The sequence below is a fragment of the Mus caroli genome, chromosome 5 (genome assembly GCF_900094665.2).
Source record: "Mus caroli chromosome 5, CAROLI_EIJ_v1.1, whole genome shotgun sequence".
Lineage (NCBI taxonomy): Eukaryota > Metazoa > Chordata > Mammalia > Rodentia > Muridae > Mus > Mus caroli.
Genome location: NC_034574.1, coordinates 89136511 through 89155897, shown reverse-complemented (window position 1 = coordinate 89155897; position 19387 = coordinate 89136511). Strand labels below are relative to the sequence as shown.

At 35.1% G+C, this 19387-nt stretch overlaps 1 protein-coding gene across 8 annotated transcripts in view; it reads left to right on the top strand.

Annotated features, from left to right (window-relative positions):
• The window catches only part of Cnot6l (CCR4-NOT transcription complex subunit 6 like), an 87305-nt gene extending 68842 nt beyond the window's left edge, over positions 1–18463 (top strand). For 6 of the 8 annotated variants that reach the window (XM_029476935.1, XM_021162286.2, XM_029476937.1 and 3 more), the window contains exons 9-12: positions 2683–2834; positions 6008–6235; positions 8986–9188; positions 11402–18463. In XM_029476935.1, coding sequence (XP_029332795.1) covers positions 2683–2834; positions 6008–6235; positions 8986–9188; positions 11402–11614 — 796 coding nt within the window. In that variant the 3' untranslated portion in view covers positions 11615–18463. The remainder of the gene's footprint in view (positions 1–2682; positions 2835–6007; positions 6236–8985; positions 9189–11401) is intronic. The other 2 variants (XM_029476940.1, XM_029476938.1) reach the window with 2 other exon arrangements.
• The last annotated feature ends 924 nt before the right edge of the window (positions 18464–19387 follow it).

Sequence of the window (19387 nt, the reverse complement as noted above, 5' to 3'; positions counted from 1 at the left end):
CTAGAATTCATCCAAAATTAATTCTAGACTGTACACTGTTAAGAAGTTGTTGCTTCTTTGTTTGAAAGCTTATTTTGGACATGTTCTACACAAGAGATTCTTCATAATCTTTCTCAAATATATGGTTTTTTTTTTGTGCTGTTATAGTTTTGGTTTTGTAGTCATATCTGTCTTGATTATGTTCTTTATATACCCACTTGAGCTTCTGCTCAAATTTTTCAAAAAGGTGAACATACAGAAAAAAACACAGAACTAAATATGATAAAAAAGCTTTAGGAATGCTGCTTACAGAGTACACTAACCAGAACAGAATCATCAGGTGAATCTGAAAAACATGGCAAACTTAACACTTTACATATTACCAAAGATTGCTAGCTAAAATTAATAACTGGAGAGTAACTATAAACCAATGCATGCTAGTAAAAGAAAAATTCCAGCACAATAGAGGAATTTTAAAATTTCCTGTATGGCTTTCTGTGCAACAGAAAGTAGAAGCCACATGGAGCATATTTTGTGTATGGTAGTTGGAGAAGATGTGTCTTAAGTTAGTGTTGGTAGAATGCAAACAGATTTTATTTATTTATTTATTTATTTATTTATTTATTTGTTTGTTTGTTTGTTTTAAAAACTGAGTTTCACTATGTAGCATTGGCTAGCCTGGAACTGACTGTAGACCAGGCTAGCTTTGAACTTAGATCTTCTTGTTTCTGCCTCCCAAGACCTAGATTAAAGACATGTGCCACTACACCTGTCTTTATTTTTATTTATGTGTATGTCATGTATAAGTGGGTGTCCATGGAGATCAGAGGAGAGTGTCAGGTCCTATGGAGCTAGAGTTACAGTTGGTTGTGTCATTGCCTGTTATGCATGCTGGGAACCAAAGTCTGTCCATTTGAATTTGCAGCAAGTGCTCTTTACTTATAATCCCTGTTTATTTTATCTCCAGTACCATTTCATACTCTGCCATATTCCCATTCATTCTCATCCCCCCCCCTCATTTATCTGGTTTTGTTTGTTTGTTTTTTTAGAAAGCTATTTGCTGTTTTGGGATTTCCCCCCACTTTTACCTGAAATGCTCTTAACTTCATTCTTCACAGTGATAGCTTTTTCAGCTTAAGGACTACCTCTTTTACCAGAACAGGGTGAAAACTGCTTTTTTAAAGAACTCTGGGTTTGAAATAGGCCACGTGACCAGAAACATTACACTTTATGTATTCTGAGCACATCTGAGACATTCATAATTGGAATAAGAAGTTGATAGGAAGAATATTTTATCTAGCATGGTATATTACAACATTGCGAGCTTTATAGTTAATAATTTTGAAGGGTTGTATGTGGTTTAATTTTCAGCTCTAGAAATGATTATAAAATGGTAGGTAGATTGTTATGAAAGCAAAACGTGTCTTTGAAAGTCTAGTGAAAATTAGTATGTTAAGCCATGTCTGTTAGAGCATGTTCTAAACTCATTTCTAAGGATCAAAGGCAGGAAGAGAGAGTTAGCTGCAAGTTCAAGTTTAGGGGCTCTGGCTTACCCCAAAGAACTATTTTGGTTCTCTAGATATTTTAAAAAGTTAATAAAATTGGGTAACTGATGTTAAATAGTATCTTACTTTTGGCCGCTAACACTCTAAGACCATGATCAAAAGCAACTTGGAGGAAAGGTTTAATTCATCTTAAACTTTAGAAGTAATACTTACTTGATCATTAAGGGAAGTCAGGGCAGGAAACTGGAGGCAGGAACTGAAGCAGAGGCCATGGAGTAATGCTGCTTACTGGTGTTTTCCATCTATGCTTACCAAGTCTACTTGGTTGTACCACTCGGCACCACCTGCCCAGGAGTGAACTGTGCCTTCTCATATTAACTTGCCTATAGGCTGTCTGATAGAGGCTTTTTTTTTTTTTTCTCAGATAAGTCTTGCTTGTGTCAAGCTGACAGAACAACCATTACAGGCAACCTGACCAAGTTCAAGTTCACAGTTTTTAAATGTTAGCATTAGATGAATTTGTATTATATCCTACAATTCTACTATAACTTGCCATCATCACAGAGATCCATTTTTTTTTTGTATAATATAATTTATTTCTCGAACACTTACACCTAATTAGTCTTTCTGTAAAAACTAGTCAAGGATGTGATCATTTTTAGCTGGGAAAAAGATCATATTCCTGTATTTTCTTGACTGTTACCTTGATATGGTATTTAAAAATTGGCAAGTAGACTTTATTCTTTCTCTTTTAAGCTGCTCATTTAAGATTGTATGTACCTTTAAATGTAAGGAAAATCTGAATAGTAGCTTAAGTACATGAGTTTTGTATACACAAGAAGCATTCTAGAGAGAACTGGCTCAGCTGCTTCCTCATTCTCAGAAGATTGGCTTGTACCCTTCTGCTTAGTTCACATTTAGTATTAGTCCTTTAGATATTAAATTTCCCCTACTAGGAAGCTAGTAGGGGAAAAGACATAAAAGGATGAAGAGGATATATATTTCACATTTGCTAGATGGGCCTTCATAAATTGTTTATAGAAACCATATTTCTTATTTCTCACTGGCCAGAATTATATAATGTGACCATCTGTAGCTATACATTATCAATAGTGTTTATACTCATGCCCCCTCTACTTTTAATGTGTTAGCCTGATAGTATAACTACCCAAGTTATCTGAATTTATGTGCCTTTTAGATTTACATTGGTGCAGAAGCATACAGTGGAATTCAACCAGGTAGCAATGGCAAATTCAGATGGATCCGAAGCAATGCTAAACAGAGTAATGACGAAAGATAACATTGGCGTTGCTGTGGTGTTAGAGGTCCACAAGGAGCTTTTTGGAACAGGTGAGTGCCATCTAAATAGATTTCTTAAGAGAAGAGAATCTTATTATTATTACAAGATTATTTTCTTATCTTGAGAACTATGAAGGAGATGGAAAAGAAAATAGCATTAATTATGTAAAGTATTACACATTTCTTGTGAATTCTTGTTTTATTCTATAGTTTTTGTCAGCATTTTTACTTAACAGGTAATTTCTGCCCCTTTAACACACCATTCATTGAGAAAATTCTTTGAAATAGGGTATGGTTTGGTTAGGCTGAATTAGCAATTATACTTAGTCCTCTCTTGAAGTTTTAGCTTCACGAGTGTGTACCCTTTGTTTTTTAAGGTTAAATAGTTGGCTTGCTTTCTTTAATTTCTTTGTTACATCTCAAGTCTTTGTCAGGGTGAGAACAGTATCTTTTATCTATGTGATACTTTTCAGAGTTTTTAGATTATTTATAGCTTCCCAGAGAGTCAGAAATTCATTGTATACTTGGCATTATCAAGGTCTTTCATTGACCTCTCTTCTGCCTGCCTTGGAACACTATTATGTTTTAATGTCTCAAGCAGAACAAGCTGATAAGACCACATGGGTACACTTCTCTTCCTGTGCTACTTTGTCTGGAGTACTAGTTTAAATTGTTCAGATGACACATAGTATCAGATTTCCTTTTTCTTACAGTTTTTTAGTTTATCATTAAATAGTCCATCATTAATGTGAGATTTTGTGTTTACTTCTGTTTTAGCCTTTTCAATTTTTTTTTCTTTTTTTTTTTTTTTTTTTTTTTTTTTTTTTTTTTTTTTTTGTCTTTTCCCATTACATTGTTCTGGTGGGTTTTGTTCTGTTTATTACAATGACCCTATTTTGGAGTTTCACGCCGTTTTAATTTGCAGAAGAGTAATTCTAAATTATGTAATAGATACTTCTACTTCCTAAAACTTGTCCCTTTCCTTATAAAAGGAAAATTTAATAGGTAAGAGCAAATGGATTTTTGGGACACATTTTTATATTTAACATAGTGAACATGCATTTATAGACAGAAGTGACAGTTAAATTTCTAGGAAATGGAGACAGCATACAAAAAGTTGTAAAGTATTCCTTCAGTTTCATATAGCACATTACTTTGGTAATTTATTTTCTCAACATTGCAAAAAGTTACAGTTTGGTGAGATAAGAAGGAAACATAATTTTACCTAAATATTAGACTTAGAAATTAGGCCTTTTTCTTCAGAGTTTGTATGTGTTTCAGTGGAAAAATCTGAACTATTTTTATGTACATTTCAATAGAAATGTTAATTTTGAGTGTTCACTTGATACTTCAACAGCCCAAAAGTACATAAACTTTAAAAAAGGAGAAATTCTTGATTACATTCTAGAAATGCTAAGTGGCATTGGATTTTCTGCCTTGAACTTAGTTTCTTGCTACTGCACAATACTTATCCATCTTGCATTTCACAAGCTTAATAGTAAAAGTCTGTAGCAAAAGTGAATAACAGTATTTGAACCTACAGAAAATGAAATAAGGAAATAAATTTGCTATCCAAATAAAATTAATCTTACAATGAAAATTATGAGACTAGATAGTTTTTTCCCCCCAGTCATCTTTCTGCCAATAACTTATTAAGTTTACTTCTCACACTTTATATTGGATTTATTACCATGTCCACCATTTGGAAAATATTATGTTAATGTTTATTTTAACAGAGTTTTAGTGGAAAAAAGAATTTAAAATTATCTAGCTGGTTATCCTTTTTCAAATTAACCTAAGTATCAAAAACCCTAAGTGGCAAACTAGCCTGAGTCCACACAAAGTAATTAATAATAAAATCAACTCTAAAATGAAAGTATCCAGAGTTTTGAAGCACACAGTTTTAAGATTAATGCCTACATGGACGCACACGTGCGCGCACACACACACATGCGCCTGCTACCCATGGCAGTCTGAAAGTGTGTTGGATCCCTTGGAAGTAGAGTTACCAGGTAGTGGTGAGCAGTCTGAGTGCTGGAAACAAAACCCTTGTCCTCTTCAAGAGCAGCAAGTGCTTTTAACCGCTAGTCATTATCCAGTGCCACAATTTCCATTATAAAATTAATTTTACTGGAGAGATGGCTCAGCGGTTAAGAGTGCTGACTGCTCTTCCAAAGGTCCTGAGTTCAAATCCCAGCAACCACATGGTGGCTCACAACCATCTGTAATGAGATCTGACGGCCTCTCTGGTGTATCTAAAATTAATTTTATTTGGGAATTTACTTGGGTGACACATTTGTTTCCTTATTTAATTTTCTGTTAGTGATTTTTGCTATTGACCTTTACTACCAAGCTTGTGAAATGCAAGATGAATAATTATTTGTTGTGCAGTGGCTAGAAATTAAGTATTAGTTAATTCACCTGGAAACAACTCTCACTAGATATTATGCTATTTAAATAAGAGTCACTTAAAAGTGCTTGCTTCATGTTGGAGAGATGCCTCAGCAGTTAAGAGTATGCATTGTTTTCCCAGAATTTGGTTCTTAGCACCTACTTTGGGTGGCTCCCAACCACCTTTCATTTAACTTCAGTTCCATGAGATCAGATGCCCTCTTCTTGGCCTCTGCAGGCACTACACTCATGCACAAACCCCATACTCAGATACCACATACACACAGCACTTAAAATTAAAAAGACAAACAAAACAAACAAACAAAAAAACCAAGTAAAACAAAAACAAAAAATATGCTTGGTTAAACTAACAACACAGCAGATGAAAAGTACTATAACCCAGATATTGACTATCTCATGTAATAATTTCTACCTTAACCATGTACAGCAGGAATCAGCAACACTGTCTATAACGGTGTAGATACTAAATATTTTTGACTCTGTGGACACATAGGGTCTCTTTGAAAATGTAAGACTGAACTTAGCTTACCAAGGCTATACGTGGAAATATATAGTAGACTAAGTTTTATTCAATAGGTTACCATTTGTTTACATGATTGAGATGAATAACTTAACTAATATATCATGGTTTCCAAGATTACCCTTTAGCTTCTCAGATAAGTTTGAGATGAAAATCAGTATAAATATATAGAAAAGATTAATGAAGTGTAGCTATGGATTTTTTTTTTTCAGAAAAGTTTTAAAGTACCTTTTTTAAAAAAAAGAAACATGAATATAACATTCTGCATCTTTTTTATGCTGTTTAAATTTAGGTATGAAGCCTATTCATGCTGCAGACAAACAGCTGCTTATAGTGGCAAATGCCCACATGCATTGGGACCCAGAGTATTCTGATGTGAAACTTATTCAGACCATGATGTTTGTCTCAGAGGTTAAAAACATTCTGGAGAAAGCCTCAAGTAGGCCTGGCAGCCCAACTGCAGATCCCAATTCCATCCCGCTGGTGCTATGTGCAGATCTTAACTCATTGCCAGATTCAGGTATTTACCACATCTTTTTTCCCTTGCTTTCAGTTTCACATTTAGTCTTTATTGGAAGACCATCCAGCTTCTACAGGGCTCTTCTAAATTAAGGAACATACCAGTTGGAATTTGAGAGATGAGACAGTGACTAATTGATAAATAAATAAATAAATAAATAAATAAATAAGGAAACTGCTTCCAAAGGAGGGTTCAGGCTTAATTAAGTGAAACAAAACAATGAGTACTTTTGTACTTTAACTATTCCTACTCTTGCTCTTAACTGGAAAAATGGTATGAGATGTCCTCAGACTTTGGAAGTGTTGTATTTATAGACGAGGGTCAATAATTGATGTGATGGCTTGGAATTGAATGGTATAATCAGTGCCTGCCAAATTATAAGAAGGGAGCTGGGGGAAGAGAATGCCCTCTCTCATTCTGCTCTCACCTTTCCATCTTCTGCCAGGGCTGCCCATTAATCAAGTCCAGCCAGAAGCTATGGGGGTAGGGGAATGTTTGCACCAATGCGGGATCAACCTCCCGAGGCACAGAGTTAAGCAAAGGTGGATACTCTTTAGAGAATATTCATCACAGATAGCTGTCTCACTTAATAATATTGATAGGTTCTCTGTGATCTTTCTATACTTACTACTAGTTTTAGAAGAATGATCACAATTCTAGCAAGATGGTATATCACACCACTGGACTACTTTATGTCTGGATATCATCTTTGTAAAACTTAGTTCTCCATTTTAGATCTTGAATTTCAAATGCAAAACAAAAGAGTGTAAGTCTGTACTATTAGCAAAACATATTCCAAATATTACATATTATTAATAAGCTGTTAATCCTTACCAGGAATCAAATCCAAGCTTATTGCATGTTAGGCAAGCATTCCTAGCCATCAATAGTATAAATATAAAATAAATACCCATATTTGGAAATTGTAAATAGTCACTGAATTTAGAAAATATCTTGTTCATAGTAAGTAAATGATGAGATTTTTGCAAATATTTGGTTTTGATCTCTAGGCCAGTTTGCCCCTCCCAACCTCCCATGTGTATGTGCACAGATACATTGTGGTATGTGCATGTGTGTATGCTCACCCACTCAACAGAAGTCAGCCTTGTGTGTTCCTGAGGTGTCATTCATTGTTTGTCAGACTGGGTCCCTTCCAGTCTAGGGATCACCAAGTAGGCTAGGCCTACCTAGTTGGCCAATGATCCCCAGGGATTGTCTGCTGTTCACCCCCAGTGCTGGTATTACAAGAGCTCTCCACTATAATTGACTCTTTTTTCTTTGGTTCCGAGGCTTGGGCATGAGCATCATGCTCATGCCTGCATGATAGTCACTTTACTGACCGAGTTGTCTCTTCATCCCACATCCCTCTTTCTTAATTCTTTACAAAAAATAATCACTTAAATTTCTCTAAAAGTACAAGTTTTTGTTGTATTATTTCACATGATTTCCTAAAGCCATTTATGATAGCTATTAATATCACTGTTACCATAGCATAGCTCACTGGCTCAACTCAGACTGTCCAGGGTTGAACCCTGATTATTTCTTAGCAGCTATACATGTTATTCATTATGGATAAAGGGGATAAACGTATTATTGGCCTCATTAAATTGTTTGTATGCCTAGCATATCATAAACGCTAGATAAATTGTGGTTCCTTTTGAGTTATTCACGACACTGATACTCATTTTCCTTCATATTCATTTGTCATCCTTAATCATTAATAGATGAATTTAACATTATTGCTAAGTAATTATAAAAGGGGAGAGAGAGTTGTGTTTGCTAATTTGGTGGAAACTTGAAGCTGATACCACTTTCAACTTTTTATACACATCTAATATTTTTGGTCTCTGGCATAAAATGTTTTTCATAGGTGTCAGACTGAGACTTAGTTAACTCAAAATAAATGAGGGGTTGGAGAGATGGCTCAATGGTTAAGATCACTGGCTGTTTTCCTAGAGGGATGGGGTTTGATTCCTAGCACCCACATGGTGGCTCACAACCATCTGTAATCAGTAATTCTAATTCCAGGGAACCTGATAACCCTCTTCTAACCTGTGGAGACAGACTTGCAACTAAAACACTCATATACATAAAATAGTAAAATAATAATTAAAAAATAAAGATTTTTCTAAGCTAACCTTGGACATTGCACTGTTGAGGATGAAAAACCTGTTTTTATTGCAAATAATTTTTTATTATAAGTGTTTTTTGTATATTTTCCTATGTTGTTGATTGACCATTTTGAGTACTGCTAAAGACATAGTAGTTTAGAGTAATATTACCAAAGCAGTTAATGTCAAGACCTTTCTGGTGAATGCTCTCTAGATTCTAGAAGTCATCTGAACCTAAAGAACTACTAAGGTTGACAGTATTACTAGTGATCCTGATACTTTCTTCTGAAGTAGGCAAATGCCTTTTAGTGATGTTAAGTTATATGAAATTGCTAGTGTTTAAGAATTTAAACACCAGCAACAAGAACCCATTCTTTTATTTGTTTTGTTTTTGAGATGGGATCTCTTTACAGAGCCCTGGTTTGCCTGGAGTTTCCTGTGTAGACCAAGCTGTTCTGGACCTCAGAGAAAACAGCCTGCCTTTCTGCTTCCTGGGTGCTAGAATTAAAAACATGTACCATCAAGCCCAGCTAAGGGTTTTATAGGATTTAAGGAAACTCTAACCATCGTGTGTAGAATAAGATTTAGTAATACGGCTTTGCTCTAAACATTAAAGGGTAGTGTTCTTTATTCTGCTAGGTGTTGTGGAATATTTAAGCAACGGTGGAGTAGCTGACAACCATAAAGACTTCAAGGAACTAAGGTACAATGAGTGTCTTATGAACTTCAGCTGTAGTGGAAAGAATGGAAGCTCAGAAGGGAGAATCACACATGGCTTCCAACTTAAGAGCGCCTATGAAAATAACTTGATGCCTTATACCAATTACACCTTTGATTTCAAAGTAAGTAGCAGTCTGTGGACTAGCATCTGAACTATTTCAAATAAAAGCATGCACATAAAAAAGTAAACCCTTATGATGAAGAGTCTGCAGGGCTCTGGCCTCTGCCAGACCAGGCACGCAAATGTTTCACAGACATACATGCAGGCAAAATACTCACAGAAATAAAAGAATTAGCATGGAATCAAAAACAAGCAAACAAATACAAACTAGTTTAGTGTCTGGCTTAAATATACAACTAAACAAGTAATTTTGTTGGGTTTCATGATCACAATTGATGTCATTTAAATTCCTTTTTTAAATTTTTATTTGTTGACATTTCAGATAATAGTGATAATAGCTCATAGTTCTAAAACTTTTCTACTATGTATCAGACACTGTTGACATTCAGTCAGTCTTTACCTGTTTATTACCACCTGTGCTTAGCAAGAATTTTAGCACCTCATAAAGCTAAGCTTCCCTGGAATGAACATACACTATTCTGTCAAAAGTTTTCTTTGAATATCTTATTTATCTTATGATTTCCCAAGTTTCCTGTAGGAGTAGAGTTAGAGGTTGTACTTAATGTCAGTCTTATCTCTGTAGTTGCATTAGTATATTCCCACGTCATCCATGGAACACTTCAGTTTTTAAAAGAAAAGGAAGTCCTGCTGTTCATGTTCAGAACAAGATACTCCTTGATGAACTGATGGCAATGGCTCATTGTGGTTACTCCCCTTTTGTTTATTTCCTGATCATTTTGTCTACTTGTAGCTCTTGTCTTTACCTCTATTTGACTTTCTGTCATTTTCAGAATGAGTTGTACATCTTGTTCTATCCTAAAAAATACATATATAGATAGAGGAAGTTGTTTAGTATACAAAGCTTAGAGAATTTATAATATAATACAAAAGGGAAATATTAAATAGGCTCACTCACATTTTCAATAACCTTTTTCCTTTTTTGTTTTGTTTTATTTTTTGAGACTGGGTTTCTCTGTGTAACCCCGGCTGACCTGGAATTGACTATGTAGAACAGGCTGGCTTCAAAATCATAGAAATAGACCTCCCTTTGCCACCTGTGTGCTGGGATTTACGGTTGAAACCGCCGTGCCAGCCTCCTTTTTTCATTTTTTTAATTCTTTTGAAACCAAGACAGGAGGAAGAAAGATTTGTATTTTGATATTAGTCAGCTTTCATAGAAATGGGACAAAAACTGCTTAAAGTTAATACAGTTTTACTAGTACATAAATCTATCTGTTTATAGCTTGCATTGTTTTAATCACTCATACATGGTGATGCACAGTTAAACATTTAACTAGCTCTCTGGGGTAAATAAGCCTTGATTGGTTGTGTTTTCTGTGGATTATGTGCTTGTCCAATCCAATGTGATACTTTCGTTCATATTGTTGGGAAAGGTACTGTTCAAGTTAGAAATCACCAACTCTAGTATTTTGTAGAAGTTGAAAGAAATACTTCTGAACTTTACTTAGTGATATATAGTTTAAATCCTATGTTTATAATTATAATATATAATATTGCAAACATAATCCAGAACTAATAAAAGCTCCCCAAAATATGTGTTTAGTAATTAGTTGTTATCGTTGTCTTAGTATACAGTAGGTTAAGAGAAAATATTACCTTTTCCATACTTTTTAGAATCTTACTTTTTAACTCGTCCATAAACTATAAACAAAAAAACAAAAAACCCCACAAAATTTGGCATATTAGTTTAAGCCTTGATCTTCTGAGCTGGTCTAAAATCACTATTTCTTTAACATATCTTCAATGCATTAGGTGTTATAGCACATACCTGTAATCTCAGCATGTGATAGAGTGAGGGTCTTGGAGTCAAGCCTAGCTGGATTACATAGCAGGGCTTTGTTACATTAAATGAATAAATTTCACATGTAGAAATACTTCTTTCTACTTGAGTGTGGGCTCTTTGCTATAGTTAAATACTAGGTTAAGTGAAATCTATGCAGCTTGGAACAGTGAAGGCACATTAGTTTTGCTATTTACTAATCCCATAAATTAAATCATCTAGCTCTGGGATATAATATAATAACCCATCAAAGATTAGAGCCTTGTTGAATCTACAGTCAGAGTAACAGGTATTGGGAATACAGGTTTTCTTACTTAATTTATTCCAAAGAAAGAATTGTTCTTTTCATGGAGTTTTTCTCTTTTTAAACATATTTTTCTTTCCCCTTTGTGTTCTCCCTAATCTCTTTCCAGGGTGTGATTGACTACATTTTCTATTCCAAGACTCATATGAACGTGCTTGGTGTCCTGGGGCCTTTAGATCCTCAATGGCTGGTTGAGAACAACATCACTGGGTGTCCACACCCTCACATCCCTTCAGACCACTTCTCACTGTTAACACAACTTGAACTCCACCCTCCACTCCTGCCTCTTGTCAATGGTGTTCACTTGCCTAATAGGAGGTAGTGGAGTACAGCCCCGCAGAGACGGGGATCTGTTGCTATGGACCTGTACAGTTGTAAATCAAAGTATGTAGGAGTGAAGTATGGCCATCTTTAACGCTGCTTCTTCAGGTTCCTTTCACTATGTGTTTGCTATAAGACTTTGTATATTTTTGTGCATACTGATATCATTTGGCACTAGGGCTGGAACCAAAGTATTGCTGTCTGTCTGTATCTATCCAAAAGTTTAATATACTTTAAAATTGGATTTATTTTCCTATTATATTAGGAACCAACATTCACAATTGATAAATCACTAATTTGAGACCCCACACCAATGTTGTTCTCTAAAAACAAATACATTCTTTTGAATGTTTTCAAATAAGCCAATCATTTTTGTAGAAGGTGATTTTTTTAAAAAAAACTCCAAATACTAGATTTTCAATTGAATGATGGTATGCCTTATAGGAAAAACTTTGAGTTTCTGTTTTCTTTCATAACAAGCTGACTTTTGGCTCTCAAGTCATTTGCACATTATCAAAGCACTTAAATTTGCTTGATTTGTACATTAAATATGATATAGCCACTAGCTATAACAAGACAGTTTGAGAAATGAAAGACAATTGCATAACATGCTTTAAAATCAAGCATAGTATGTGACAGTTTGTTGGCCAAATGCTGGTTGTTTTGTTTGAGGAATCTTTTCTCTTCTCTTCTTTCTTTTTTCCTTTTCCCTTTCTCTTTTTTCTTTTTTCTTTTCTTGTCTGCCTATTAGTCCTAATCTTTTTAGAAGTATTAACTTTAAGCCCATCTCTCAAGTTCATTTATAAGGAAATAGCAGATAATACTGCCATATATCTTGAAAGTAAAATTTGGTATTTTTAGGATGCCCACAAAATTAGTGTCTGGTATTTTTCATTTTCGTGCCCAAACTTTTATTTTCTGTCCGGTTGTACTGGAAAAATATGATCTATATCTTTACCACTGCAGTTTAACACTTAAGGAAAATTGCTGAATGAAAAGCCCCTGGTCAGTTTCAGAAAGGGAAAGCCAGATAATATTATACATGTTTTCCAAAGTAAGTAAAATGGCTCTTTGTTTGTTGTTTGGGTTTTTTTGTTTCGTTTAAGGTAACAGTAGAGATGATTTGGAGGAAAGGACAGATTTGGGGACGTAATTGAAAACCTTGGATCATTTTTTCTGACTCTAGCTGCCAAATGGCCATCATATGCTTTTAATCTTCGTTGCCATACTGTCTAGATTTGAATTAAGCTACTGTTTTATTCCCAAAGTTTGATGCCTCTAGATGTATTGGGAACCCCACCACCACCACCATTTATTGTTGGCCAGGAGGTGCCACTTGAAAATCTTACTTAAGAGGCAGAGAGCATAAACACCATTTGTGGGGAGAAAATTAGTTGGCAAAATTAGAAAATGTTAATTATGGCACAGTAACATTGGAAAAGGTTGTGTCTGTGTTTTTAAGTTTTTCTTTATTCTGCTTTTTTGCTGCTATAAGAGTTTTCTGAAATTTATATTGTAAACTTTTCATGCACTTTACTGTTTCTAGTATCAAAATGTGATATTTTTAATAAACAAGAAATTTTCCATTATGTGATGAAATTTAAAAAGAAAATAACCTATATTTGTGTCTCACTAATATATAAAGTACAAGTCAAATTTAAATTATTTAATTAGCTTTAAATATATACAAATTGTCTCCTCTTCCAAACCTGACCTCTTAGGCTGTTTTATTAGTCTTAAATGATACATTTCCTGTGGTCATTTTATACTAATTTCTTCCATAGTTTACTGATCAGGCTATATAAAAGAATATTTCCCGAAGGGTAATTTTAGTGGGATGAGGGTGGTGGGGTGATGTAATATCACGCAGGATTGCATCAAGAAGAGCTCTGTAAAGCCTAAACTCCCTTTAAAAAGTGCCTAGTGACAGAGGCGTTGTCATCTATTGTAATTGGAATGTCATTGTAGTTCAGCAAAGTTTGATGTAAATAAAATATTCTTTTAAAAATGTTAAAGTACCTGAATAAACAAACAAAAGAAACCCTTGATGACAGATTTTCCTCAGTGTTCAGGTATCCCTTCTTATATACCTCAAGCATCCAACATCTAGCCATGAAGATTGATTACCTGACGCATAGTACTGGAAAGTAGAATAGCATGAAAAACTTAACTGTGTGGACATTACCTTTTTCTGTAATCAGCTACTGTCTGTTTAATTTTCTTCTGTTTCGGGTGGGTTTTCTTCTCTGGAGGTATGTGCACTAACAGAACACCCTTCTTTTTTTCATAGATGCATGTTAATTAGCAATGTGAGCAATATTTCCTACCATACTTCACTCCCAATATTTTTGAGATGTTTGTATAAAATGAAATTTAAAGTTCACTTATGATTGTATATGAACCACAGAGGAGCCCATTTATTAATACAAATCTTTTTTAATAGTTAAATGTAGAGGGGAAAATAAAAAAAAAATGGGAAACATTGTAAACAGCTTAAGTTTATTTTGTGTATGATCGAGGCACTCTGTTGCAAGAAGGTGTGTAATTGGGTCTCTCTGCTTCCAAATGCACTCTTTCAACCCATTCATTATCCTGTGTATTTTAATGTGGTTTTCGTAAATGTTGGTAGTAGCTCTGTTGAAGTAGGTGATTGTGTTTTGTTTTGGGTGGCACACACCTAGGGCATGTTATCCCAAATTTCATGTGCACGGTTTCCCTTTAGCCTCTTGCCCAAATTTAATACACTGTTTCCCCTCGTTCCCTTTGTAAAAGGAGTGGTATCTTGTTTTGAGCTGCCAGTTCAGATGATCAGAAATGCTGCTGTCCTCAGCATTGTCTTGTTAAATGCATGCCATTTGGAACTTTGGCAGTGAGAAGCCCAAAGGACAAGGTGAATGACATGGTATATATTCAATAAAAGTGAAATATATATGCTCATATACTTTCTAGTTCTCAGAATAAGTTAATAAGCTTTATGCCTTTGGGCTGCTGCATATTTTATCTGATAAGAGAAAATTTGGGCATTTTTAGATTGTGCTATGTATTTTTTTAAATGTTCAATATGATTTCTGGTAATTGTCTTAAGAACTGGAGTGTTAAGTTTATTAAAATGGTGTTGTTAGAAGAAGGGGAAACTGCACTGTTTGCCATTATAAAAGTAATACAAGTGCATGTCCCGTCACCCACTGTCAGGCATCAGTATCCTCATAGCTTTACACACTCTGATGGGGAATATTGCAGCATTCTCAGGACTGACATCTGGAAAAGGCTCAAATCACTTACTGCTCCTTGCTTGTTGACTTTGTTTTACAATATTGTGCCTGGTGTCAACTTTTAAGCAACAGCACTGCCTAAAAGCAAGCAGAGAACAGAATCCCAGCACCGTTCTATAGGCAACTTTTTAGAATTCAGATACAGTAAATCTGTTCAAGATTTATGATGTTTTATGTAAAAAAATTTTGTACTACATAGCTGAATATTTTTGTTTGATTTATTTGATGTAAGGCGTGTGAACATTCATTTGAATATCACATGTTAAAGTCAGGTATGGCACAATGGGCTCTGAGACCAGCTTCCCCCTGCCCCCCCCCCCATTTGCCTTGTTCTAATCTTTCTTTTCAAATTGCGTTTCTGGTATTCATAAGCTGATATTTAATTTTACTAATAAGCATCCTGTGTGAATGTACTTTAAAAGCCACTATGTTTTAGTGTTATAGTTTGTAGAATTATGAAACTTACCCTTCTCCCCCTCCTTTTTTTTTTTTTTTTTTTTTTTTGTCTTAAAGTCATAAATCACTGAGAAGGGAGAAAGTTAAAATTTAAGACTCATATCACTTGAATCTGTGGCAGATTATGTTAAAATTGAGGGTGTGGCAATTAAACCTAGAACATGGACAATATTGTGCTGTTTAAAAATTCTGTCTCCTGAGTATGTCTTGTCAATAGGTGAAATTTTAAGTCTGTATTGTACTTCCAAGAATTCGTAAAAATCGCAAATACCACCTGTATACTCATAGCAAATAGCAAAGGGAAGGGAAAGTACACAGAAACAATAGGTCAGGGATGTTCCTTGAAGGGGTTAGAGAACGTCATCTCTATTTCCTAGTGTTAAAATTTGATGTTGGCTTAATACCGATTTAAAATTTCATCTTTTATATTCTTGTGTTTTTTTTGAAATATTTTAATAGTTTTGCAAAGTATACTAACTGGTTTGTAGCTTCAGTCACAGAAAACAAATTGTATTTCAGTAATGGTCCTGTAGCAAGCAAGAATCCTTTGTCACATGTTCTAAGTAACAGACATTTTGACTGAAATGTGAGCTGTTGTGTTTGTAAGGTTTTCTTCTTCTCTCCACCCATAAAACCCAAAGTAACACCTTTCTAACGTGTTAAAAATTTGTTTACCGACTTTCATTTGGTTTGTATCCTATTTGTATGACTTTTGTGTATTAGAAGTAGATAAATTAGGTAGAGACATTAGACTTATTTTTCTAAATCAGGAACTTAAACTGAAGCTTTGAATTTGTAGACAGAGAACATTTATGCTTATGATTGTTCTGGAAGATTTTAATTTCTGTGAATGCACCATGATTCCCAAATTTAAAATTCAAACACAAGTAAATGATAGTACATCTTTAACCTGCTTATTTACCAAAGTTTAAGAATAAGGTGCCAAGAGCATCTTTCATAATTGTCACCTGAATGCTTAAAACGATTAAAGAAAACCCTTATGTGTTCTGAGCAAGAGCCACAGAAAGAAAACTAGGAAGGGAAGCAGAAGGGCGGGAGCCTGCTCAGGAAGAGGATACGGAAGAGCATGTATGCTTGTTCTGACCAAAGGCATTCATGTCAATGTCTCAGGTAAAAGGCCTGTAGGAAGAAGCAGATTCCAGGGAAAGTTTTATTAACCCAGTAATTTTGGCATAAGTTTGGTTAACTTGGTTTATTCTAGACTTGATTTATTTTTGGATCCAAAGGACAGACTGAAAGTACTCTTTATTTAGTAAGATAAGCTAATTTTCAAAGGATATGAATTAAGGGCGTGCCTACTAAATGTTGACTTCTATGGTGCAGCCTATAAAACAAATAGCACTGAACTGAAATTAGAAGTGTGCCATCAGAAGCCATGACACCTGGAGTGGTGGCGTGACACACCTTTCAGGAAGACGTGTTCCTGGTTATTTTCTTCAGCGGGATCCCTGCATTTGTTTGTTTTCCGTTTATCTGTCCCTTGGAAAATCATGGTAGCATCCCTCTGAAAGGTGACCCTTGCTCATGATTTCAGAGGACTTACGTATTTTCTTAGCTATTTTTTCTGTGTACCACGTTGTTTAATTTGTGTGTGTAGTTACTTGAACTCAGACTATTGGCTCAATACTGGTGTGCCAAACAATGGCTCTGCTTCTTATGGTACAGACTTAGTGTCCTGCTTACTGTTTTCAACTTTAATGCGGTAAGTGTTGCAGTGTGTGGGTTGCTCTTTATTCAGAAACTACTGTCCTTTCTCTGTGCTTAACTTGCTAAAAATAAATTCCCTTACCTGTGTAATTCCTGAGCGGTGCTCTGCTGACCTTTGAGAGAGGAGGGGTTTGGATGGCTGTTACTACACACTGGATCTGGAATTGTTTAGTGTTGTGAGTGGCAGATTTCTTAAAACACCAGCAGCACTGAGAAGTGCACTACGGGCATTTGTAAAGTTAGTTGTCCAAATGCAAGCAGTACTTTCATCCAAATGAGGTGTGTCGGGTTCAATAGGAGTACTTTTGAGTATCTCAAGGAGGACAAATGAGTAACTCTGTTGTATCTGAAGTGGGGTAGCCCTTTCTCCACCCCCCTTTTGTTTTTGTTTTTTAAAGATAAAATATACCCTTTCTTTCTTTGAAAAGGCCAGGATGTTTGATTATATTGACCAGAGATTAAGTCGTATCTAGTTTTCAACTATATAAGTGCCAAGTAATTGTCCATGGACATTTTAACCATTTGATTAGGGAAGAGATTATTTATTTTTGTTTCCTGGCATTAAGATGATTAATTTATTGTTTTGCATACACTTGAGTCATTCTGTGGCCTATATAGTGTTTTTGTAACTAACTATACAGTGGTCTAAAAGCAAAGCACATGACCCTAAGACTAAGCAAGATGTTTCAGTAGTTCTCCCCGTGAATACTTGATCATTTCTATTAATACTGTTCAAAGCAGATTCTACTGTTTTAGGTTGTGTATTTATTTTTCCCCCTAAGAAAAAGCGAAGCACTAAATCAACTTGTGTTCTGATAATCATTTACAATCTTAAGCTTTCCTTTCTTCTTTTCTTAGATGATTTAATGAAGTGCCATGTAATTGTAGCTTACTAATTAATGTTTGATAGACTGGTTCTGTGATATTCTAAACATTTAACCCTTTCTAGTCATCTCTGGAGAAGATGGTTCTACTCTCATTCTCTCTGATAAAATCACCAGCTGCTTTTATTTTTCTATTTATTACACAGTTGATAAGGTCTAGATCTTGACCGAACTGCTCAGCTGAGATGTTTTCAAAGTGGACACTATAGAAAATGTGTGTGCAAAAGGACACAGTTGGGGGGTGGTATTCTTTTTCATTAATGTGAACATTGACTAAACAAAGCAGTCCTGCCTTTTAAATCTTGTGGCAGCTCAGAAGGGAGGTGCTTAAGAACCTTAACTATTATGTCAGATGACAAAATACTTTTTTTCCATTTTGGAGATTGGGTACTGCTCACACATGATGTATAGGGCTAAATATATGCTTGTTTCCTTGCACCTGTGTACTCTTCCCCTTCTCTCCCACTTTTCCTTTCCCTGTAGGCAATAAATGGCCATTTTGCAACCGCATACTAGTCTTGGGTTTTGATTATTTGTGCTATGGGTTGGTACTTCTCTTATAAACTAGAAAACCAAGGTGCTTTACAGAAACCAATTACAAATTCAAATGACGTGAATATTTCTTGTTTTGTTTTCTTGTTTTGTGAAAATTACTTAAGAATTTCATATAGAATACATTTTGAAGTTATGTGTTATGCTTAGTCAGAAGAAATTCAAACTAAGGACGTGTATCACTCTTGAGTATGTATAAGATGGTATGTGATGTTCCATTTTGCAGATTTTTATCTTGATTTCTTGGTGATCGTGGGAGTTTATGCTAAAATGAAACTTCTCACCCTTGGGCCTGGAGTAGGGGTGAACAGAAGCCTCCTGCTGAGCTTTGGGAATGTACTACAAATATGAAGCAGCTGCCAGAGCTTAATGTCATTAGTCTGACTTACAAGACAGCCATCAGACAAACTGAGTCAAACAGTACTGAACAAGCTTGATAGGTTAGACCTGCCAAGACCCAGAATAAATTCATTCAGTGTTTATGTCTTTGATGAACAAGCTGCTGCAGAGAATTTAAAGATAATAAACTCCTTATCCTCCAAGAAATAATTTCTCAAATATTTTATATGACACAAGAAGATACTCAATTGTTTTAGTATAAAGGTAATCTTAGGATCTGGGAAAGAAGGCAAGGAGAGGTCGTACAGTGAAATAATTAGAAATTCAAAGAACTCTGGATATATTAATCTGAAAACTGTTTTTGAGATGTATGATTCACATTCAGAGAAGAAATTGGACTAACAAGTTTAGTATTTGAAAGAACACTTTAGATTATCTTGGAACAGATTGCTGGCATCTTTATCGATCCCCAGACTACAGAGCTTAGTGCCTACTTACTTGGAATTTGATACAAGGATTTGATACAAGTCTGTGATTGACCAC